General features: G+C 34.8%; 4 protein-coding genes across 27 annotated transcripts in view; 1 reads left to right on the forward strand and 3 right to left on the reverse strand.

The window, feature by feature from the left end:
* The window catches only part of LOC122626847 (protein furry), a 28039-nt gene extending 22084 nt beyond the window's left edge, over positions 1-5955 (reverse strand). For 3 of the 21 annotated variants that reach the window (XM_043807284.1, XM_043807280.1, XM_043807271.1), the window contains exons 1-10: positions 2818-2894; positions 2685-2744; positions 2169-2345; positions 1916-2100; positions 1617-1816; positions 1336-1545; positions 1047-1254; positions 839-976; positions 508-742; positions 24-427 (exon numbers count right to left, since the gene is read on the reverse strand). In XM_043807284.1, coding sequence (XP_043663219.1) covers positions 24-427; positions 508-742; positions 839-976; positions 1047-1254; positions 1336-1545; positions 1617-1816; positions 1916-2100; positions 2169-2345; positions 2685-2744; positions 2818-2860 — 1860 coding nt within the window. In that variant the 5' untranslated portion in view covers positions 2861-2894. Of the gene's footprint in view, positions 1-23; positions 428-507; positions 743-838; positions 977-1046; positions 1255-1335; positions 1546-1616; positions 1817-1915; positions 2101-2168; positions 2346-2684; positions 2745-2817; positions 2906-2967; positions 2985-3095; positions 3203-3313; positions 3585-3636; positions 3975-4934; positions 5053-5121 lie in introns of those variants that run through there. The other 18 variants (XM_043807273.1, XM_043807265.1, XM_043807277.1 and 15 more) reach the window with 18 other exon arrangements.
* Positions 5956-6964: 1009 nt separating this feature from the next.
* Positions 6965-10118, forward strand: LOC122626852 (ADP,ATP carrier protein 2). Its single transcript, XM_043807294.1, has 4 exons — positions 6965-7282; positions 8431-8692; positions 8779-9013; positions 9096-10118. The coding sequence occupies exons 1-4, from the start codon at positions 7120-7122 to the stop codon at positions 9336-9338; spliced, it is 903 nt and encodes a 300-aa protein (XP_043663229.1). The 5' UTR covers positions 6965-7119; the 3' UTR covers positions 9339-10118.
* A 188-nt stretch (positions 10119-10306) lies between these two features.
* LOC122626853 (vesicle transport protein GOT1B) lies at positions 10307-11463 on the reverse strand. Its single transcript, XM_043807295.1, has 4 exons — positions 11150-11463; positions 10925-11016; positions 10678-10856; positions 10307-10601 (listed from the first exon to the last, which is right to left on the reverse strand). Exons 1-4 carry the CDS (start codon positions 11172-11174, stop codon positions 10475-10477), a joined length of 423 nt encoding a protein of 140 aa, XP_043663230.1. The 5' UTR covers positions 11175-11463; the 3' UTR covers positions 10307-10474.
* Positions 11464-11678: 215 nt separating this feature from the next.
* LOC122626848 (calpain-C) overlaps positions 11679-24138 on the reverse strand; it is a 25396-nt gene continuing 12936 nt past the window's right edge. For all 4 annotated transcript variants that reach the window (XM_043807291.1, XM_043807290.1, XM_043807289.1 and 1 more), the window contains 14 exons: positions 23347-23416; positions 19808-20090; positions 14425-14611; positions 14259-14333; positions 13966-14135; positions 13628-13800; positions 13458-13552; positions 13138-13370; positions 12853-13022; positions 12712-12770; positions 12462-12609; positions 12270-12386; positions 12131-12189; positions 11679-11974 (listed from right to left, as the gene is read on the reverse strand). In XM_043807291.1, coding sequence (XP_043663226.1) covers positions 11948-11974; positions 12131-12189; positions 12270-12386; positions 12462-12609; positions 12712-12770; positions 12853-13022; positions 13138-13370; positions 13458-13552; positions 13628-13800; positions 13966-14135; positions 14259-14333; positions 14425-14611; positions 19808-20090; positions 23347-23416 — 1866 coding nt within the window. In that variant the 3' untranslated portion in view covers positions 11679-11947. The remainder of the gene's footprint in view (positions 11975-12130; positions 12190-12269; positions 12387-12461; positions 12610-12711; positions 12771-12852; positions 13023-13137; positions 13371-13457; positions 13553-13627; positions 13801-13965; positions 14136-14258; positions 14334-14424; positions 14612-19807; positions 20091-23346; positions 23417-24138) is intronic.

The following is a 24138-nucleotide window of genomic DNA, read 5'->3' on the forward strand; positions in this document are numbered from 1 at the left end:
AAGTATTCCCTTTGTTTATTTACCTTGTTTAGAAAAGTTTTTTTTACGCGAACTGTATTTCCACTGGGTAATACACCCATAGTTCTTGGCATAGGTGGTTCGCCTTCTTTTTGTTGAAGACTATCTGCCACTACTAAAAATGCTCGTAATCCGATACTCATTCTTTCGGGTGTTAAAATAATTTTTACTGGTCTCCCAACAGACAATAAATCAAATACTATCTCCCTCATTGCAAAATCAAGTCTTTCTTGTGCAATAAATTGTATAATCTTCACAAATATATTCAAAGGTGTGTCTCTAGGTACTACTGCCTTAGATCCTTTAGGAAACAAAGAATTCACTATACTTTGTAGTCTGCTTTGTGTGGCTGAATTACTTTCACATTTAACGCGTATCATATATACCCAAAGTAATCGATATAAAGCCTCTGAAATATGATAGCATTATTTGTTAATAAATAATATATATAAAAATTCTGTTGCATAAATATGTATAAGTATCACATACCTAATGCAACTCTGCACATTTTAGGATCTCTATTCTTCAATTGAGAAAGACACATAGCCAAAAAATAGTGCCAGTTTTGTAAAAAGAATGTCTTTTGACTAACGCATAACAAACATGTTACAAGAGGAAATAATGCCAATCTGTGCTTAGATTTAGTACACATATCTAATGTTGTAGAATATAACATTTCAACAAAGTTTTTTAAACAAGGTACATTGACTTCATTTTTCACAGCCTACAAATTAGAAAATTTCATAATTTGTCAATAATTGTAGTATTATAGTAATAGTATTAAATATTTAATAAATGATACTAGAGTTTGTTAACTTACAGCAGCAACTGGTACCAATATTTCAACAAATAAACCAGCTAAAGCATGTTTTACATCTTTATCTTTCACTTCTAAGAAGTACTGTGCACATTCTTGCATAAATTGGAAAGATGCTTCAAATTCTTCTATTGGTACCATCTGTAAATATCCATACGTTTATTCAAATATTATAAGAACTATATGTATATATCATATACAAGATAATTACCTTAACTCTAAAAAATTTCATTCCCATTAATAAAGAAATAATACTTTGTGTAGTATGAGGTCCAGGTTCCTTAGCACGTAATTCTTTTAATTCTACCATAAAACGTTTTCTGACAGACATAAATCGCGACTGTGCTAAAACTCCTATTACTTCCGCATAGAGATCGGCAATAATATGTATATTTGCAGCATTGGGTTCATTTTGTATCCTGGAAAATTAATATTGTCAAAAAATTATTTCTATAAATAAACAATTATGAATATAAAATATTTTATAGCATTATATTCACCCTTCTCTATATTTAAAATGTTTAAAAGCAATATTTTCAATATATGTTACTAAATCTTCATGACCTGGATGAAATGGTAATTGTCGCAATACTTCAATTAACATCAAACAAAATATAAATTCAACAGCAAGATCTCTGCGTTCTTGAAGTAGATCTGCTTCACTTCTTTCTACTGTCTCTACACTTCCTGATACGATCGTATACATAATACTGCAAAATAATATGTATCCTTAAGTATTAATTGCATATTCAGGCAAAAATGCAATTAAATAAAAAAGTACCTTTTGCCCTTTTGATCTTCTTTTCCAGCAGCAGGTTTCTTTTGATCACTACCTTTATCACCTAATTGTCTTTCATACCAATTAAATAATGCACGTAAAATAGAAGGTAAACAATGCTCTGCAACTGATCCAAATGCTGATAAAAGCTGATCAAATTGTGGGTCCTCTCCTCTTTGTAATATTTTTGATAGTGCTTTTTCCTAAAATGTTATTATTGTTAATAATATATATGTATATAAAAGTACAGTCACTTATAAAGAATAACACTAATAAAAATTAATAACAAGAATAATGCATACATGTTCTGTCATCACAGCTTCCATTTTCTTCTCTGCTTGTGCAGTGAATTTAGCAAATGAAGTACGCATTACAAATTCTCCAGGGCTTAAATCCATATCTCCAATTTGTTGGGGCCTTACTGTTTCTTTTTGAGCACCCCAAGGTAGTATAACTGTTATTGCACTTACTCTACTAGAACTGGATTCTAAAAAGCAATTAAGTTTTTTTTTATAATAATGAAAAACAATATAAATATCAATATAGAAGACTTACCATTGCCAGATGCTGATGTACTAGCAGTATGAATACTAACTGCATCACTACTTTCTCCTTGCGTTGCCCCATGAACTGTAAGTAGTTCCTGACCAGTTTCAGGATTAGTTTGGGATATCGATTCAGATATAGCTTCATGTAATCCCTCACTATGTACAATTCTAGATTCTGAAACTTCTAAGAAAAATGAAAAATTTTAATATTGGTAACTTTTTATATTCACTTTTAAATCAACCTTTAATAAAAATATTTGATGTATATTAAAATATCAACATTTAAAGTTATCATAGGTTACGTTTGATTGTACACATTCTATTATCAGAAGAAAAATGTCTTTGATTCTAACAACCAACAATTCAATATAATAGAAAAAGAGATGAAGCCCCATTCTGTAACGTAACAGATGCCTACAATGAACACTAACTTAATTATATCGAGCTTGGCACATGACTTCACATAAATATAGTTTTAAGAAAAAACTTATACGTACAAAGTACTGATAAAATTGAAACCTACCAGTATGTGGATCATTTGTTGTACTGGATTGCGTATCCCCCCCTATAAGTGTGATATTTTCTGATATGAGTTTAATGTATTATATACATAGTGATATAATAGAAGTGTTGTATTCATAGTAAATTCAATTTACCTTCTATCATGTTGTCTATATTTTTTTCACTTTCAGGTAACATTTATACAGTATATTGCTATACCATGACTACACTGCATTTTAACAACTGAAACAATTATTAAATTATCTATATACGTTGCTTATACATTTCAATTAATATATATACACCTTATTCAAGTTGCAATTATCATTATCTAATTTTTAAATACAAGATACTTGAAAAATTATACAATAAAATACGTGACTTTTTCCAATAATTACAACATCTATAAAGATAAATTCAAACTCTTATTTACAATCTTAGAAATCGTAAAACTTCTCGTATGTATTAACGTTCATGTATTACTTTCATTACTGTGTCATACATGACAACCACATATACACATTCATCATACATATATATACATGTATGTATATATAAAGTACTATCCTATAAATATATATATTTCAACACATTTTTACTGATACAAATAAAATGTATTCGCAAATGCATCAGCAATTCATCATTACTTACACAAACAAGTAGTACTTATCTATGAAAGTAACAATGTAAGAATAAGGTTAAGTTATGTTTTGATCGAAACGTCAAATATCAGATAATTGCATCCAATAATTACAATTTAGTACTTTGCTAACGAGTCATCCAATAGTCACCAACTACAATATAAACATAGTTAGAACTAGTCGGCATCTTTGGCGTTCGTGTCGCCGGAAGTTGAAAAATTATTAAAAATTTCTAGTTCTATAATTCTCTTTTATATAAGAGCAATAAAAAATCGACCTTTAAAAATTTTCTGTTCCATTACAATATCTTATAATTAAGACAGAAGAACTTACATAATACTTTCATCTTTTTATTTTTCATCACCGTCATAAATATTGTTGAGTTAGAATCGTTATGCTTTGTCTTTATTATTTAGGATTAGATCAATGATAGCAAGACAAGGATACCGTAAGTTTGACCGTCGGTAATGCAGACTTTCTAACAACTATTTTTATTTGATCTATTCTAGTTAAACGTTAATTTATCGTCAGCGCCATCTACAACCATTATGATTCTTAAAGCTTATTACTTTACTTCTATCTTTATGGTTAATGCTATTTATGACAATTAGAAGAATATCAATTGATTAAGATTGCTAATAAATAATTATTAAATCGCTTATTCGTTCCATCTTCTCGATTTTCCTACTAAGGATTCATGATCTAAATTTTTACTCACTCTTTACGACGATCGAAATGGCCTCGGCATTAAAATAATTTCCTTTACGTCATACTTTCTAATCATTAATATAGAATATCTTATCAAACATATTTGTAATATCTAGACCAGTAATGTCTTATATATATACGTATATACATAACAGATACGTATGCAAATATATCTTCATTCAAAGTTCAATAAAAACGAAATTTCATAAGACATATAATCAAATGGAATAAAATGAATAATAATTGATCGATCGACATTGAAACGACTATTAAGGTTATCATGTTTATTAGTCGTTATTTCGTAATTATTTTTGTTCGAGTTCACATAAAATAACTGTCCAGTTCAGGTGCATTGACCATGGTTGAATCGTGAACAAAGCATGCAGTTATGTGAGATATTGTCTATGCTTGTAATATCAAGGTTGTCATTCAATCTAATCTATAACACTGGAGACCTTCGTCGAGTTGTAACGCTATGTTAATATACGTTATTCTCGATTGCGTTTTCAAAAGAATGAAAAGATTCCTTTGACATTTAACGTTGAATAAGATTTCTAACACATTAAAAATAATCTCGTAATTTCGATAACATCGTTTATCATATCGTATCGATTTAATATACGTATATGCATATACCACATTTCACGTTAGAATAGAGATTACGTAATGCGTATCGTTTCCTATATTTATTAGTTATTAGCAAGTTTATTAATTTCTTGTTTATACGCTTACACGTTTGTCGATTATATATTAAGCAATGATGTAAATATAGTACTAGAGAAACGACTATTTTTCAAGAATAACAAGCCATGGAAATAATTAGCGAACTTAACCTCAATATCCTTTCTTAAATTATTTTATAACAATGGAAAAAGGTGACACGAATATGATATTAACATTCGTAAATTATTATTTGGACTTACTATCGTGACAGTTTATACATAATATAACAAGCTAGCCAAATGCGTAGGCAAGGTCACTTAAATCTTACTGCAGATACTTGATCGTTCTGAGCAGCATCAATGACATAACGCGTTCTACCTAAAATCATCGATTAGTATAATACTATTAAATCGTTCGTATGTGATACGAGATCTTTTCTGTACTAACAAACTCGTTTCTTCCTTCCATCTGTTTCCTAGGTCTTACATATGCGATTAAAGAAAAATTAGATTTCAACGAAATGTATCTATGACGATCTAAAAAGACGACAGTTAACAGAAATAAATTAAGAGATACGTATGAATGATTTGTATCGTCTCGTACGTCTACCTATATTATAACAACATAATAATAACAATAATAATAATTTCTAATTAAGAACACGCATATTTTGGCAAGACACAGATAAAAACATAAAAACAGACATAGATAAAAACAATATTTTAAAAGCGAACCCGGAAATAAAGATAGTGAGATAAACAAGGTTGGAAACAAAATAAACCGTACACGATCGACGACTACTCATACAAAGGTGCTTTGTACGTCAGGATAAGTACTTAATGTAGACGTCGAAGGAACGCATTTAGCGATGTTCTATTCTCTGCAAGGTCCACCACGACGAAAATCTACGAATCTCTGAGAGATGTATAAATACACCTTTTGCTCGACGTTACTCCATTGAACTCTGGCGCTGTGCTTCGGCACACACTGGCCCTAAGCCAGAGTTACGCAAGTCGTGCCCTGTTGACCTCTTTGCGTGTGAGAAGATTGACCTTGCGTCTCATTCTTGAGAATACGAAATCACGAAGGGAACATTTTTCGAGAATGATTGTCATTGTTATTGATCGATCGATGCAGACAAATCGTTAGCATACTTTTTTAGTTGCAAGTTAGAAAGAAAGGTAGGACGGAACAAGTAGAAAAATGGCTGACAAGGGCGTAGCTAACGGACAAGCACGAGCTATAATATGCGCACGATCACGTTGCCAATCGATCGATCGGTATGAGAACAGTATGCAGCAACGGTTGTCTCCAATTGAGTACATTACTGTAAGTTCGGAGAATCTCGGTCATGCTCGGAAGTCTCGTCCCTGACATAACGTTTCGTCTATAGACGACTTTACCTTTTCATTTCCTAGCTGAACTCGAGCTGCCGAGCACGTGCGAAATAATTATAAAAGTATTTATTTTGTATGGATTCGTTGATGACTCTACCGTCGGCAAAGATGAACGTTTCATGTAAATTATCTTCTCTTATTTCGAATAATGTAAAAAATAGCGAATGAAAAGATAGAAGAAGGAAGCCTAACATCGATGTCCACGCGGCATACTTCGCGATACTTAGCATGCCATTGGTTGTCACGTGATAGAGAAATACGCGATTACATTTGATATAATACGCGGGTAATTCAAACGTTCGCGTAATATCGAATGATAATCCGACGATATAAGAAATATGCGAAATACGTTCTCATTTTTGCAATTATCAACGTTCGGTGATGTTGTACATTACGTTTTTGATAAACGATCTCATATATGATCGTTTCTTTCGAAATCTATCATTATCCTATCATTTTTTAGGGGAACGTTCGAAGCATGTAGCGAAAATGGATCTTTTGCAATATTTCCGCCACGAGCGCTAGAGAAGCCACGAGAAGTTTCTTGATATAACGTTCCTTATAGGTCCGTATCAACCGGAAATTCCGTCGTAGGGCGCGTAAATCGGGAACTTTTCAAATTCCTGATCGTTCTCGAACAAAAAGATAGATTTGATTTTATCCATTAAGTGTTTCGACCATGAAAATGCAGGAGCCTCGTTGTTGAGGCACGCAGTGAAGGTAAGGTCACGGAATTAGGGTAACAAGAAGAACGATTAGGAAGTACGGTGTGTTTAGTGTCACGGTCTCTGAGGTTGGCCGAAGGAACGGTCGTGCCAGAGAAGCTTGAACCTGCGCAGAAGACGGCACGTGACCTGCGCGTCTATTCTTAGCAGAGGGTCCGTTCGACGAGAAGAACTCTGCCTCGCTCACTCGTCGTCCGGCGCGCGTCCAATAAAGAAGTAGGAGTGAGTCTGTCTCTCCTCGTCTCTCCTTCCCGTTCGTTAACCCGTTTCTGTCTCTCTCGCGATCGAGCGAGTATCCACACCCGACAAAGAAGAGAAAAAAGATGTCTGGTTTAGCGGATCCAGTGGCGTTCGCCAAGGATTTCGTGGCTGGCGGTGTGGCCGCTGCTATCTCGAAGACAGCCGTAGCGCCGATCGAACGCGTGAAACTTTTGCTGCAGGTACAGCACATCTCTAAGCAAATCGCTGAAGATCAGCGCTACAAGGGTGAGTTTGAATTTTTTCCAAACGAACGATTTAAACATCTTTTCAGCGACCGGTTCGAATCGATTCCCGATTCGTTTCGGTCAGTCTCCTGCTTCCTCCCAATTATCGTCCGTTACGCCTAAATCAAATCTATCAATCATTATCGTTATTTCATATTTCTTTAAAACGCGTACTAGCCAAGACTTTCCTCGAGACGTGGAAAGTTCGTTTAGTTGAAAGATGGCATCGATCGAAGGGACAAGATTTATACCGTTATGTAATGGTCATGAACGAGGGGAGGAACAATGTCGGATCAAAGCGCGTCGTCGCATGTACGACTCAAGTATTTCCGAAGTTTTGTCCGTTTATATAACACGGAGGAAGGTTGATTTTCGACCTGCTTATATAACATTGCGTATAGAGATGTTAAATAGTCGAAAAGAAATAAACGTACGCTTTTTGATGGATAATAGTGGGTCGATATTCCATAAGGACATTTTGCCTGCCAGATGGCACTAAAGGAGGCTTCGCTTTTTCACTGGACAATGCCTGCTCCTTGCTTGCCGATCGATGACGATGCGGGCCAACATGGCCGCCTTTCGAATTAACGTTCGAATCGTTCTTCATTCGTTTGATTCCATTGTCGTGCGGTCGGAATAATGATCGATCGCTATATCAATGACTTTACGGTCTTTTATGAATGAAATTATTTCCATTGTTGGAAAAAGACCTACGATGTTGGAATTTCGTAACGATTTGACGTTACGAACATGCATGTGATCTTGAAAGGAGACCATGTTGAATAGGTTAAATTTATATATTTTCGCATTATGATGACTGATTTTGAGCCTGAACTGGAAATGTAATTAGAATCAAAAATGTAATTATTGTTAAAGTATTACTTTTTTCGAATGATTTTCAATAATCGTTGAAATAATGCTATTATATAAAATATAATCTATTTTGAGATTTGACGATAAAATAAGTTGGATGATATTACGACGTAATACCAATTAATTTTGCACGTTCGAATTGACGTCCGACGATATTTTCTATCCGTTCCATTATCTTTGGATAAACTAAAAAAAAAATAAGAAATGTTAACATTGTACGTATTTAATGTCTATTAAAAGTTCTTTTGTACTGACACAAATATTTGTATTTTTCAGGTATGATCGATTGTTTCGTTCGTATCCCAAAAGAGCAAGGATTCTTAAGTTACTGGCGTGGTAACTTTGCGAATGTCATCCGATACTTCCCTACTCAGGCTTTGAACTTCGCCTTCAAAGACAAATACAAGCAGGTTTTCCTTGGAGGTGTCGATAAGAATACTCAATTCATGCGCTATTTCCTTGGAAATCTTGCATCTGGTGGTGCTGCTGGTGCCACGTCTCTCTGCTTTGTCTATCCGCTTGATTTTGCCAGAACTAGGTAAACTTTATCATTAGTTTTCTTTTTGCAATAATTCTGCCTTGAGATCTAGAGAGGGATATTTTATAACATACCGTTCTATATAGGTTGGCTGCTGATGTCGGTAAAGCTGGCGGAGGACGTGAATTCAGTGGACTTGGTAATTGCTTAAGCAAGATCTTTAAAACTGATGGTCTTATCGGTCTATACCGTGGTTTTGGAGTATCCGTCCAGGGTATCATTATCTACCGAGCGTCTTATTTCGGTTTCTATGACACTGCCCGTGGTATGCTGCCAGATCCCAAGAAAACGCCATTCCTCGTTTCATGGGGTATTGCTCAGGTAGATCAGTGATTCCGCTCTAAAAATAAACGGACGTTTTTTCACGAACTGTTTACGATGAACTCGTATGTTTATTTTTCAGGTTGTAACCACCGTTGCCGGTATCGTATCTTATCCCTTCGATACGGTACGTAGACGCATGATGATGCAGTCTGGACGTGCCAAGTCTGAAATCTTATACAAGAGTACTCTCCACTGCTGGGCCACTATTTACAAAACGGAAGGTGGTAATGCATTCTTCAAGGGTGCATTCTCTAACGTTCTTCGTGGTACTGGTGGTGCCCTCGTACTTGTATTGTACGACGAAATTAAGAACCTTCTTTAAAAAACTGCAACGATCCTCACCTCATTACCTTCACAATCGCGATCACAACCACCTTCATCGTTATCCTTGTCATCCAATTTAATAGCAATTCCCAGACCGAGAGACAGGTTACTAAGAGCTGTCGATAACTTTATAAAATTCATTTAGGCTGAAGATAACTAACAGCAGCTCGTGAAATGCATGAAACTCGGCAGAATACGTTATATCACGAATTAGAAGAGTATTCGCTTAATTTATTGCCGAATTCAGTATTTTATTGCAGCAGCTCACGTTATATGTAATTTTCATATTTCACTTCCATTATAGAAAACAAACATACGTGTATTTGCAAAAAGAATCTTAGAAATATGTTTGGTGTGTAATCACGTTACGTGCATGTGAGAAGCTAATAATATTGAAAAGGTAATCGGTCTATCTGACTTTGAAGTAAACATTGAAGGTTATCGTAGAAAAATAAAACTGCATATACAATTGAGCGAGAGAGGGACGCGCGACGAAAGAATACTAACGGCGATGGCGGGGCGCGTAGACCTGGGCCGCCCCCCGCCCTTATTCTCGGCCCGTTGTAGATAATTAATTATTCGTAATTAATAAAATATCATTTTAACGGTATCAGCGAGAGTCCACCAAAGTACGGAGGACATTAATTTAATTTCACACTCCAGTCGACTATGTGTAAGATAATGAGACGCGTTATTCAAAATGCATGCATCTGATCTGTTCATGTTAAGATGCATGCAGGGAAAGCAGCAAATCAATAAAAAATGATACAAAATTTAATTTTCGTTTTCTCCCTTTCTACTTTTGGTATCATAATAGAAGTATGTATGATCTTTTTTTTTTTTCAATGTAGCTGAATAAATATTTTGTGAAATAAAGTAATCTATTGACAAAAATGCATACATCAACGAAGTAAATAATACAGAATGTATGTTATTTTATCGTTTTAACATTAAAAAAAAAGCATATATAGTACAATTGGTCTTATATTTAATACTTAAATAATACAAAAGAGATCAAACCCTTTTATATTTTTGTACAGAGTTTGAAAAAGTCCATAGAAGGAATGACAAGTTGGGATACAATATGACAATTATTTTTATATACATGAAAATGATATGAAAACCTTAATTAGGTCATACCGTTGTTCTGTTCGTATCACCAGCTATCTTATTTAAAATTCGACTAAGACCTGGCATATTTAGTATAGTTCCTAGTATAGGAACCCTTCTCAAGAAGCTTATTGCTACTGGTAGAAATCCACTGTAAAATAAAAACAAATGATTAAGATAAAAAGAAACATAAAATTGATGTATAAATTGTTACACTAAGCCAATACCTGAATAACAGTACAAAGCCATAAGTTTCTATAATCATTCCAACGATAGGCCAACCCATCAGAACGACGAGAACACCTCCTAGAAATGATGCACTGGCTTTGATTTTATGCCATTGAAAGAAAAAACTTAAAGTTCGTCGTGGCCCAATGACGCAAGCCAGACCCGAAATGAAAAGGAGCTGGACAAAGAAATGGCAGTTTAGTGCACTTTAAAATATGTATATACATCTTTGTTGCAAGTACTTACATTTCCTATTGCGAGTAAGCCTTTATCAAAGAATAACAAAATTCCAAGAAATAGAAACGATATTCCAAATCCTGCAAGCCCAACTCCAATTTCTGTAAAAAAGTCCTTTTATTCCAAATGCAATAGCAAGCTGTGTTATAATGTCAAGTTTATTTTTTTTTTTTTCTTCTTAAGATCAATCAATACGAATATGGATAAAATATATAAGAATGAGAATATACTTACTTTGTGTGTCCGTGATTTCAAACATAGTTGAGAGTTAGATTTAATGTTTTTCTTTTGTGAACTATTGCGAGTAATAGATTTTCAGTAATATTTTGTTACGACGAAAATTGTATGAAATCTAACCTATATCCACGTCATTGCTTACGATGCAGCATACTATTAGATGAGTTCGTTAAACGTGATTCTATCAGCTCGTAAAATCTCTAAATCTAATACTGTATTTGTACACAAGTAAATTCATGGATAGATATTTACTTATTTTTCTGATAAATATACTAGTACCTCAAAAGAAGCTTCTAATGCGTTCGCGAACCTCACAATTTCCAAGTCATTTAATTTATGATAGTATTTTACCGCCATTGCTTTATTTCTGCGTGCGCATTAGTACGCGGTAAATTGAAATTTTGTCAATACCATATTCTTACTTATTTTTATTTTTATATATTTTATTATATCGTACTTGAGGATTAAATATAAAAAAGTTTTATTTAAAAAGGATGAAGGTGTATGATATTATATACAAAATAAATTTAACGTTTTTGTTTTTATATTATCGATACGATAATATGCAATTATCTTATATAAACAGTTTATTATACAAAATTTTATATGTTTAACGTTTAATGGAGTGAAAATGACGATTTGCAATAACGTGATATTAACGATATTATATTACAAACAACTAAAATGAATTTGATCATTAATCGTTAATATGGCTAATACTTATTTCTAATTACACGATAGAAAAATATTATTTACAATCGATTTAAGGTACATAAATTACGGTGAACAGGCACTTCAGCACATTAGAGAGGACCTAAGCCACTGCAATAAAAAAAGAAACGTATTAATTGAATTTTTTAAAATTCCAAACTTTCGTTTAAAATTAATATTTCGATAAAAAAATAAAGCACAAGTATTGTTATTTTTATTTAATTTCATGCTATTTTTTTTTATTTTTTTTTATATTTATTTATGTACCTCTGCTAAACTTAATTTTATAGTTCCATTCTGTAGAGGGTCTTTGCTCTCAAATATACCTAAAAGAAAAGAATATCAAGTTTCTATCGCTATTTGATTATTGTATCTACTATACATTATTTATATTTTTATCTCATACCAAACGCGTCACTTAAATGTAGTATAGCAGAGACGAAATCACCGAATCGCAGAGTTCCATCCTTTCTCATATATCGAAGGATAAGGATCGACAATACGTCTGTATTTAATTGAAAACCTACAAGACAATAATTGCTTCAGAAACAGTCCTTTAACATCTTTTGAATTTAAGATGCACCCGTATAAAACGTACCGACTTCTAATAAAGCGTCTCGTAGTCTTTCAGCTTTGAGAATACCAGTCTTCTCTTTCGTATGATTTTTAAAAGCAGCTTGCCAATATTTTAAACTGCACATGAGATCTTTGAAGTCATTGAACTTTAATCTACCACTACCTGAACTCTATATCGATCATATCAAAGGAAAGTTAAAGAAAATGAAATTTATTTATTACATAGAATAATAATTAAACAGTTACGCGATTAATTTAATTTCAAAGGATACGTCCATCGTCAGAACAACTTGTCGGCAAACTTCCATGCAGGCGCAACTTTTAATATAATCTGCAATATGTAAATGTATTATAATCGTATTTGTAATTGTGCGTGTATTACAAGATTAATTTTGTTACGATAAATATTGTACCATTTGGGAGACAAGCTTCGAGCAATTCTTGAAGTTCAAAAGCATTTACTGTCCTGTGCTCGTCGGCTAGCTGAAGGAATACGGCTTCGTATTGAGAAAATCCTTTGCCTTCGAGAGGAGGAGCTTTCACAATCGCTGATTTCATTAACGATGGTGGAGTATCCAGTAATCTATAGAATATTATTATTAATTCATCGATTAATATATCGTGGATGTATACAATAAGAATTTATCGTGGTGTACGTTATTTTATGCGTGATGCCTCGATGGGCTTCATCTACATACTTGAGCTTCAAAGGTTTACTGCTGTAGACTCGTAACGTGAAACTCGTTTCTTGAGTTGGCTCGAAGGTCGTTGGTACTAACAAGTAACCACCCTGCTCGAGTTGACACCTGTGACTCACTTGTCGACTGTTCGTGTATTCTGAATTTACCAAGGATTTGTTCTTCTTAAAAAATTGTTTGTTTATCGATTCCGTACTGTTCTTCGGTAAAGTATACGCAGTAAAACCTATCACCTGTAGTGGAAGACAAAAACAGAAAAGAAGAAAATTAAATTCTAATTTCATATTACTTACCGTAAGAGTTCATTAAACGTTTCTTACTTTCAATTCCATAATGGAATGTTGATTCAGCGATACAATCACTTCTTCCATCTCGCTGAGAATCAAGTGTAGTTGTGGATTTATGTGAAAGGTTTCTGAGTGATAGGAAATACGTGTTAGAGTTTTTTTTAATCGTCCGTTTACATTTTTCTATCTAACGTTAAACCGACCTTGATTGTTTCGACATCCACCTGCTGTGACACCTCTCCTCCAACTACCTTGGTATAATTTCATTTGCCATGTATGTTTATTGTGCAACGATGGCTCGTCTCTCGATGTTTCGGCATCTAGATGGACCACTTCTAAATGAGTGAACGTCTTGACAAAATCGGAGTAGGATATCCTTTAAGGAGAAAAAACTTTGTTATTTTTCATCTGTAATTCTATTTATAATTTAAATTCTATTCTATATAAATCTATATAATTAATTTTAATTTTATATTCTATATAAATCTTTAAATTTATATTCTATATAAATTTATATTCTATATAAATCTATATAACTCACCAAAATTCTCCTTCAGCCATATTTCTAACCGCTAAACGTTCTCTTTCCATTGCTGGAATTTCGTCCCACTCAAGACCGCCACGTGCCCAGGCACCGATATACTCGCCACCAGGACCAAGAGGATTTCGCAATTTTACCAGCTGTACCGCCTCACCACTAAATGTCTCTACCTACGTGTTGCGATACATGTTCTTTACTTATCTCGAAGATCTTACAAGCATACAGGATACGCGATAGAAAATTAATAATTGTTAGAGGAAGTTCTACACGATATACATTACATGTTTACTTACCCTCTCGATAGCATACAATCTATAATTTATCCCCATTTGTATACCGTTCGCTAATTTTTCTGTACTGGCACGTAACTGAAAGATATAAGACATTAATGTGAACATTATTTTACTTTCGATCGTGCCCCTTTGTTCGATTCACTTTCAATGTAATTAATTATCTTACCTGGTGTTGTTGATTATTGTGAACAACGCACGTGATTAGAGACGTCATGTCTAAAAGCTTCGACAAAGCTCTACCACAAGCCGTGGGATCCTGTCTAATAGCGATACTTTCTGTGATGCCACCAGTGAGATCGGACAAACCGTCCAACAGCGTGCCATACTTGAGTGCCTCGTACGAGCCATGAAGTCTGAAACGTTCAAATGAAAAGGAATATAACTAATGGCTGAATTAGAAAGAGAGAGGAAGTAAAAGCGCGTCGTTGAGGCAGGTCAAGAGGTCTCGTGAAAATTACTGTCGTTGAGAGATCGAAAGAGGTTCCCGCGCTTCGATCGATCGATCGATCTATGTGAGAGAGAAATCGGTTTCGAATTGGCTAAAACTTTGGAAACAAACAACTTTCTTCTTTATATGCATGTAGATATATAGACGTTTTATTCTTTCAAATTTCAATTGACTTTAATGGAAATATCTTTTGATATCAGTATGTGCAATTTTATAAAAATAAAATACGTTAACGATATATATATATATATATATATATATATATATATATAGGCAAATGTATTTACATAAATTGTATGTACACTTGTAAACAGACACCGTCTATATTTATACGTACATATGTGTGTAAATACACGTTCTTTGAAAGCTCGAGCGTAAGTTAATCTCTAAAGCGTAACCATTCGCACGCACGAGTGAGAGAGAATCGCATGGGTATTTTCTCAAGGAAGACCGACGACGTATCGCGATTAAGATGAAATGCTCGTGCAATTCGTCGTTGTCGTCGAATCATCGTCTCGTAACGAACGTAACCGGTAGTAATCATTCCTCTTTTGTACATTTATCAACCGTAGCTACTTCTGTCAGCTTTGATCATGAATTCTTGCCGATGTTTCTTTTTCCTTCATTCTTCTTTTTTTCAATGTATTAGGATCTAATTTTATCATTTATATAGAAAAAAAAAGAAAATAAAAAAATAAGAAAGAAAAATTAGAAAACGTGAAACAATGTAAATTTAACTATTACCATAAAAGTGATTTCAGAGGGAAAGAGATTTGTTTTTGTAAATAATCTATCGAGTCCAATGAGGTCGTTACGCTGTTAGAATAATTTCGTGGACTCTGATAGGAGTTTGTAGCGTGGTCACCGGTGCACTGACCTCTGATCCGTTGCTGGCACCCAACCGACTACTTGCCGAGTGAAAGTATCGCTTGGGTATATACTTGTTTAGTATATAACCACGTTGGCATGTGCGTGCACGAGTATGGGTGCCCAGCATAGCGGAGCATGCCAGAAATCTCGATGCCGAGTCGAGTCCTGATTTCTTCTTCTTCTTCTTCTTCTTCGTCCTCCCCTTCTCCAATTCTCCAAGAAACTTTAAGCCCGTGACTACTACAGGATTCCATTTATTTCTTTGTCGGAGAAAACATTTCTTTTTCGTTCTTCCTCCATGATTTTCCGTAATGATCAATATTGAAGAAAATCTCTAATTAACGTGAAAGACATGGGCTTTCGTCGTTGATTTTTCATTACGAAAATCCGATCTTTCTATGGATTTTATTTCTACGATTATACGACTTACAATCCGCGTTAAAAGTGTTTCTTTTTCTTTTTCTCTCTCTTTTTTTTTTTTTTTTTAAGAACACTGAACGCTCGACTTACGCAAACCTCACTCGACCGAAAAGTTATGGTTTGATCTCGGTCGATGAAAAGTAATGAAAGAGAGAAAGAGAGATAAGAAAAAGTGGAACTCCATTTCTCAATATTCTCAGAAAAAAACTTGCCTAATCTACTGATAGATAAACTGCATGTTTGCCATAGGACTCGAGATTTAGAAAATTGGTAACATGCGGGTGTATTTCGTTCTTGGTAAAAAAGAAAAAGAAATCATGGAAAAGATCAATTTATGTCAAATGCTAATTTCAGAATACTCGCTTGTATCTAAATCGTATTCTTAAGTAACAATGAGTGTCGCGTATCTTATTAACGATGAAAAACAAAAAAAAAATTAATAAGAAAAAGACAAGAGCGAGTTATTTCAGATGTTAATTTGAAGAGGCTAACTTAGACGGTCATCGCTAGTGACACTTGTTTTCTAATGGAAATCGACGAGAGGCACGTCTCGCGTGTTCCTCTTGACGATGGATCGTCCATAGAACGAGCTTTCTAACTGATTCTAATGCACGTTCTTGACTTAATAAAATCGCGTGTACGTGCGTTCCGAATCCACTAGATTATCAGATGGGTCGCCGTGAAAGAGGAAAGGTCGCCGGATGAACAAGTCGTCGAGATTCTCTCTTCCTGTCCTTCTCTTTTTTCCTCTCTCTCTATTTCTCTTGGTTTATCGACAAGAGATATACGAATCTGTGTCATCGTGTTAAGTAGACGAGCTAAAAAGTTTATCTGAATCGTTCGCTTTTACGATATTGTTTAGTACAAAGAGGAACACTTTTTTATGATTAATATCCTTTTAATAATTAATTTTGAAGATATTGAATTTCATTAATTTTTTAGTATTAAAATGGAGTCTCGAAGAATTTTGCACGTATCATTCGTTATCGTAATTTAGAGACTGTTATTATTTTCAAATCATTTTCAACAAACGAAATTAGTTTTATCTGCATGAATCTATGTAATTCAAATTTAAGAGATTTTTTGTGAATTCGTTCGATCATGAAAATTTCTCGAGATAAATGAAAGTATACAAAAATCATAAATGTTGTCTCTTTCTTCGATCAGTCTATTTATCCAGCAAAGAATGTGACGAATTCAAAAACATGGTTTTTACGCAAGGAAGGTGTTCGCGTTACTTTCTAGCCCTCGCAATCATTGAAATTACGTTGTAAATTTGTTTACGAGAAAGATAACCGTGCTCGTGCACAACGCGTTTTCTTTACGCTTATGGCATCGTAAATGCACGAGCCTAAGGGGACTGAAAGTACAATTCATCGCAGCACGCGAACACTGAGTGTCGTAGTTTTATCATCTCGTATTTTTCTTTTAAATCGTACATTCGCAATGTACACCAACCATGAGTTGCGACAGCCTTTTTAAAAATCTTAGGTGATAACGTAAGTAACTTACGTGATAATCTTTTTCCAACAATTTTTCTCATTTTTCATCACAACGAGATAAAAGTCGAGTTTCAGATGAAAAAGTTTTAATAAAAATAGAAAGTCCATGCTCGAGCCTGGTACGTCATCGCATTCCGAGATTATTTTGACTGTGGAACGAGGAAAGGTAGCTTGATGATGCTGTGTGACGTTTATGAATCACGCATTGTACATACATTCCAAGCTAGGCTGAACGGAAGTCGCCAAGAGGCTATAACGTGCGATTAATTATTAATGAGTCTTGAGCTCGATGCACATTCTACGATTTTTCACGTCGACAACATCGTGTCCGAAGTATTTCGCGGCGTTAGCGCCACTAGGAATACTGTAACCACTTCTAAAGGCACGATAACGGTGTTCAAAGTCGTAGCTCGCGGTAGATAGGAATGATGATTTTTATTACCTAACGATGAGCGCGCAAAGAGACGAAGAGAAATTCGTCGTCTTCAGGGTCTTTAACGATTTACGAGCTTTCTGCAAACTAATACACTCTCGATCAACAACGGGTGACTACGTTGGCTGGCACGCTCAGGAATGCTTAAATATTCAGTCATCGAAGCGAAACAGGTTTGAGAGATATATTAGTTGGTTAACTTAAGTAAATTGATGAATCTATGAAGGAAAAAGATCTCTTCCAGAATCGTTTAATTATATATATATATGTGTGTGTGTACATTTTTTTTGAAACGAAGAAACAATTTTTCTTTGATAAAATCATTCGTTGTCATTCTTGAAACATTAAAAGTTTCGACATTAATGTCCAGCGGGAATTTACAAAAACATGTAGTAAAAGAAAAAAGATTATAAGAAGTGAAAAGAAGATGAAGTGGATGAGGAGTAGGAGAAATGGAAGGATGGAGAGACAGGAGGATGGGTCATCAGTGGAAGATTAAGAAGAGGAGCAAGGACCTCCAGCAGAACCGGTCATCCTCGTTCGTTCGTTCGTCCGCGTAAACTCATCTTCCAACTCAAAGAGAGATCGCAAGGAACGATTACTCGCGCCACGGATCACTCCGTTGGATCTCGAGAGATCTTCTCGATTCTCTGCCAACTCAATGACCCCCTTCCTTCTCTTCTCTTAAAATCGATTTTCTTTCCCGTTTTTCCAATAGATTCCGATAGTTTCTCTTAACGTTTTAGACTTTTTTTCTAAATTATTTTCGTTATCAATGAAATATATTTATTACAAATATTATCGGAGAATATTGATATTTAAAATCGATTGTTTCGTGAAGTAAGTTTCGTACGTAAAAGAATTTTTTTTTTCTATAAAACTATGTTCCATTTTGTTAAGAATAACTATTCTCTTTTTAAATGTGTTTCATTTAAAATATATGATAATTAATCAATAATATCAATGTTACAACTACGTTTAGATAAGACGTTTCCTTATTAAGAACGAATCGAAAGAAAGTCGAGGTAAACGGATGTATTCAGGGTCGCAATAGAAAAGCATAACGTTGATCATCTGACGTGTGGGTGTTACGACGCGAGACGAGAGGACGGAGATCGCGATCGAGGTTCATCGATCTATCGCCGTGAGGTCGGCTCCTCGGTGCATAGCTGCACCTTGAGTGCATCCACCTGGTAAACGCCCACACCGCCCACTACAAAAGCGCGCATAACGTGCGGATCTTTCTCTTGTGAGCAAGACCGAGGCACCTTCTTTCTGAGCATACATCGACCTGTCGACTATAATTCACGCTTTTCCGCCATTACGTTCAAACAGAAAAGTGAGAGCCCTTTTCTGGACGCAGTAGAATACCGGTCCATTTGTCTGTAGATAAGATATACGTTCGAGTTCCTCTTGTCCGAGAAGAATATTTTTATCTCATTTAAAAGATTATTTTCATTTTTGACAGACAATTTTGTAAATCATTCGATTTTTTTTAAATGTTTCCTTTTTCCTTATTTACGAGATTAAAATTATTTTCTCTAATTCTTAACATAGCTTAAGGTCTGATTTATAAAATATAATAATCAATTTTTTTATATCTTTTATATGTAAAGAATTATGAAAGAGACCGTAGTTATGTATCAATTTATATAAGATTGATTGGGCGGTTAACGTGTGTTATATTTATTTAAATTAAATTTTGTTTAACTCGGACAATCAGATTTTATAATATGTAGACTAAGTAAATATAGAAATATATTTAGTTGAGTACATCTGAGTGTTAAACGTACATATTATATTATGAAAGAGTTAAGAAATATTTTATAAATAAATAATGAATTTACGAGGAGAAATTTCTCGCTGAATAACTTACTTCGCGTACGCTTTCTCCAGAAGGGCTGGCCAAAACTGATCGCTATGCCGACTTTGCACGAAGGCCAGTCTTCCGTGAACGGCCGGGAGTCTGTCGTCGACTAGAACCTCGACCCAAGCTCCACACCACCATAAACGAAATCTAAAGACACCGGCATATTCTGCGCTCGGTGATCCTGGTGGTTCACCATTATTTCCGAAATCTTGATCGGCTGGTACCACCCGGTAGAAGAGTCCTTTACTCAAGTGAAGAACACCCAGGCATGAGACCAACCATTTGTCACCTGAAAAAAAGAAGAAGTATGTTCTTCACTCGAAAAGATCTTAAACGTCACGAGAGAGCGAAAGAGAGAAAGAGAAAGGATATTTTTTATAAATAAAAAAATATATATATACATAATTACGCGTAACTACGTGTGTGTAATATGAAAAAATCGTCGACGAAGTAATTTATTAAACTTAAAATTAAAATATTTCGAGGAATTCGCTGTGTCGAAAATAAATATTGAAAAATAAAATACAAATAAGATATTTGAACTGAAAGTTTGTAATCATAAAAATATAAAAATTATGATAGCAAGTTCTTTTATATTTGTTGCTCGGAATAAACTATGAAATATGATAGATTAGAGATGATAGTGATTTATGAGAAAGTAGTTAAACGATCAATACGTTTTCTTTTTCTCGAGACTAAAATATCCATGACTATGCTACTAAGTTCGAAAGGTATATACGAAAGGTATATTTAACCCGTTTGAACATTTGGTATTAATGAACTCGTTCTGCCAGTGATATTCGTATTTTTTGGAAGCTGTCGGCTAACGATTCGGTCAATTGACTTCTGTAGCCGTATTTCAAAGAGGCTGTACAATTATCGTCGACGTTAACGTATCGACTGTTTCTCGTAATAAAAACGAACAGCATTATTGGTTTTACAGCATGTTATTTTACTTCGGATCGATTCACGACATCCTTTAACGAAGTCTGCTCGGCGTGTAATAATTTATGATCGACCCTTTCTTGTTCGATGAAGAATGAACGCGCCGCGTTAATACGAATTTTCTCGTTAAGAATAGGAAAGAGAAAAAAAAGAAAAGAAATAAGAAATAAAACTTCCAGCGAGATCCAATCGATTAGACCTTCGAAATTGAAAGTGACTCGTAGAACGGTGGCTCCTCGATCATTTAACAAAATTTTCCCATAGCCTTGAACGAAGATCGAGGATCTATGTATCCTTTATAGATCGATCTCTATCATGTTCCTTGCTAAATGGAAGAAAAAAAATTTTAATCCTTCGGCATCTCTTTCGTAAGGTTCGTGTCTCTTTCCTACCTTCGTTTAGTTTCTAATAACACACCTAACTTTTCCCACGCTTGTTAACTTCGCAACGAAGAGATTAACGTTGACAATTTATTGTAACCGGAGACAGGATTACGACGCGACACTCTCTTTTCTTTTCTTCGAGGTTTATGCGACTTCTTCGCGTAATCCGTTAACATTGTTAACGAAGAGAGATCCTTCTTTAGAAGATCGTAGATTTTAATGGAGCAGTTAGCTATTGTAAACACACTAATTCGAACTAATTACGGCACGAGAAGAATATTAAGAAGAGAATTTGCAATCTCGATCGATCATCTATGATCCTTAATCGTGAGAATCGTCTATTGGAAGCGAAATTTAATCGAATGATAATCCATGAATCATAATCTTCGTTCGCGTTTGTATCTTCATTGAAGCACAGGCTATCGTTCCACTTTCACTACCTTGGTAAACCCGGTTTACATCAGACGAATTATACGTAGACGATAGCTCGTCGATCGACGTTCGCGATGACAATATCAATTATAAAGTGAAGTAATAGTTAATAAATACATTCTCTTTAAGATGACTCAATTCAATTTTAATTTTGTTTCGACAACGTATTAATTCCGTTACAATCTTACTTAGAAAATAAACTTTCCTCCATTCATCCAAAGTTATTTATAACTACACAATTATGTTGCTTAGTATTTCAAATGTTAAGTTCACAGTGATCATAAAAAAGTATATAAATAAATTTTATAAAGGATTCCACGGGAATCGAGAATCATTGCCAAGTCATTGTTCTTGAAATATTTTAATCGGCTTTAATGGTCGTTCAATGTAAGTGTCAAGTTCCTCGAGAATTACTTGGGTACGTGGGATTAAGAAAGTTAGAAATAAGTCGCCTACGTAAGGCAATCGTAGAGAGCATTGAAAAGATTCTCGATGAAAGTTAGCAAAGTCTTGGCGCTCGAAGACTCGACAGAGAGCCTGGATTCGTTTCGTGAACGATTTAAAGTATCACGTAGCGCGAGTTCGCGAGCGTGAGGCCTTGGAAGAAGATGGTCGAATTTTCGTTGTGCAATGTAGGTCGAGGCAAATTATTACGCGTCATCATTCTGTTATGAGCGTACTTACGGTGTTCTTACTTGTACTCGTTAACGGGACAAGTTGCATTTGACTTGCAACGAATGTTATAACTCTTGGAATGTACAACGATCGGTATCAGTGAGCTCGACTTCCGTCGATGTCTTCCTCTTTCCGTGCTTGTAAACTGCACGTGAACTCTTGATACATTATCATAAGGAAGAAGGAAGAGTTTACATATGTATGTTTATACGTGTATCTATGCACGTGTGCGTGTTTAGACGATTGGAAAAGGAATGACGTAGAACAAGTTTCGAATTGCCCGTGTGATTTCCTTCGAATCAATTATACCTCGATGAATTCGCTAACTCTATCTTTATCTCTATCTCTCTCTCTTTCTCATATATTATGTTTAAGAAATTATTATCATTTAAGAAATTATTATCAAAATAATAACTACGTACGATAGATCGTGAATCACTAAAGATCTTCGTCTCGTAGAAAAATTAGTTTGTTATTAAATTTGTAGAGTGTATTGTAAAATGGAGTATTAACGGTATCAAGTCACTCTGAGAGACAGCATTATGGGTTACTTGGATGCGACAGGATGTCTAATTACTTAATAACCACCGTTTGTCTCATAATTGCTGTTATTACGTGCCTTGAAAAGTGGTAAAAGATATGTGCCGAACACGATCCTATTACCAAATTGCGAACAACGTGTTTATCATTCGAGAGGAAGTTACATTTACGTAGATTTACGTGTTGATTAAGATATCGAATTCTTTTTTCTTTCTTCCTTTTTTTTTTTCTTTATTGAACGTAGGATGTAATATATCTATACAGATGAAAGTATTGTTCATCGTGATTTTAATTTGAAAGCGTTGATGCATTAAAAATATCAATGAATAGCTAGATAAGTTCATGGAAAACTTGGAAATGCAAGCGCAAGACGCTGTGTAATAGCTGTAACCCATGTCTGGAGGAATACCTGTATTTTAAATCCCACGATCGAAGGTTGAGGAGAAAGATTTTCAGGTCATTGGATCGCGAAGAAAGTCGATGGGAACGAGATCCGTATGAGACGAACTACTATCGATTCGAGCTATCGATTCGTGGAAAATAAATTAACATTAAGTTCTTTAGACTTACCCATTTTTCCGGGAATAACGTCGAACTGTGCCGGGGCATCGCTGACGAATATCGGACGATTGCAGAGTTCCTGAAAAATTCGACGTTTAATGAAAATTGCAAGTTTATCGAATACGGTAAAGTTTAATTTACAACGATATGTTAGAATATAATTTTGATCTTTCTAGCTTGATTACTATAGAAACATAATAAATAACTATCCGACAATTCGGACCACGTACTCTGTGTTAAGAAATCCCGCTAGAAAGAAATTCACGCGTTTAACAATAGATTTCTCGTGTGGTCCGGAAACGTGCGACGCTTTTATACCGCACGGTACAATTAATTACCGTTAATTAGACGGCACGCAAAAGCGCTAAGAAATCTTCCGATAAAATGGATTATATCGTTCTGCCTGATATACGCTTAAATGTAAAATCCTAGTTCAACTTCGAAACACATTGCGGAAACGTCGTTTGCGTGGCTTTTATCGGCATGGTTAAACGTATTTATGCACGCGCTGAGAGAGCCCGCAATTTCTGTCGTCCAGAACGCAGAAAGGGGATCTGGTTACGCGTCGCTGACTCTCTTGTCGTTTCTCGTTTCTCGTCTCATCGTGTACATTGCGTAACCATCGTAAGATCGTTGATCCTCGGCTCGATCGTAATTTTCCGAGCTAACCGACGATTTACTTGAAAATTTTTCACGATTCCTCGGAACTATTTTCGTCAGGATCTAAAAATATATATCCTGACGAATATCAAATTTAAAGTTAAATTGAATAACTAGATAAACGAAGAAAATGATTTATAA

This window comes from Vespula pensylvanica, chromosome 2, assembly GCF_014466175.1.
Source record: "Vespula pensylvanica isolate Volc-1 chromosome 2, ASM1446617v1, whole genome shotgun sequence".
NCBI classification, from domain to species: Eukaryota; Metazoa; Arthropoda; class Insecta; order Hymenoptera; family Vespidae; genus Vespula; species Vespula pensylvanica.

Bases quoted from the DNA above. Each gene is read 5' to 3' on its own strand.
- LOC122626853 (XM_043807295.1), bottom strand. From the start codon at position 11,174: ATGTTTGAAATCACGGACACACAAA. The intron at 11,017-11,149 runs GTAAGTATATTC...ACTTTTTTACAG, and splicing joins TGAAATCACGGACACACAAA to AAATTGGAGTTGGGCTTGCA. The intron at 10,602-10,677 runs GTATTGGCTTAG...TTTATTTTACAG, and splicing joins GGCTTTGTACTGTTATTCAG to TGGATTTCTACCAGTAGCAA.
- LOC122626852 (XM_043807294.1), top strand. From the start codon at position 7,120: ATGTCTGGTTTAGCGGATCCAGTGGCGTTCGCCAAGGATTTCGTGGCT. The intron at 7,283-8,430 runs GTGAGTTTGAAT...TGTATTTTTCAG, and splicing joins TGAAGATCAGCGCTACAAGG to GTATGATCGATTGTTTCGTT. The intron at 9,014-9,095 runs GTAGATCAGTGA...TTTATTTTTCAG, and splicing joins TTTCATGGGGTATTGCTCAG to GTTGTAACCACCGTTGCCGG.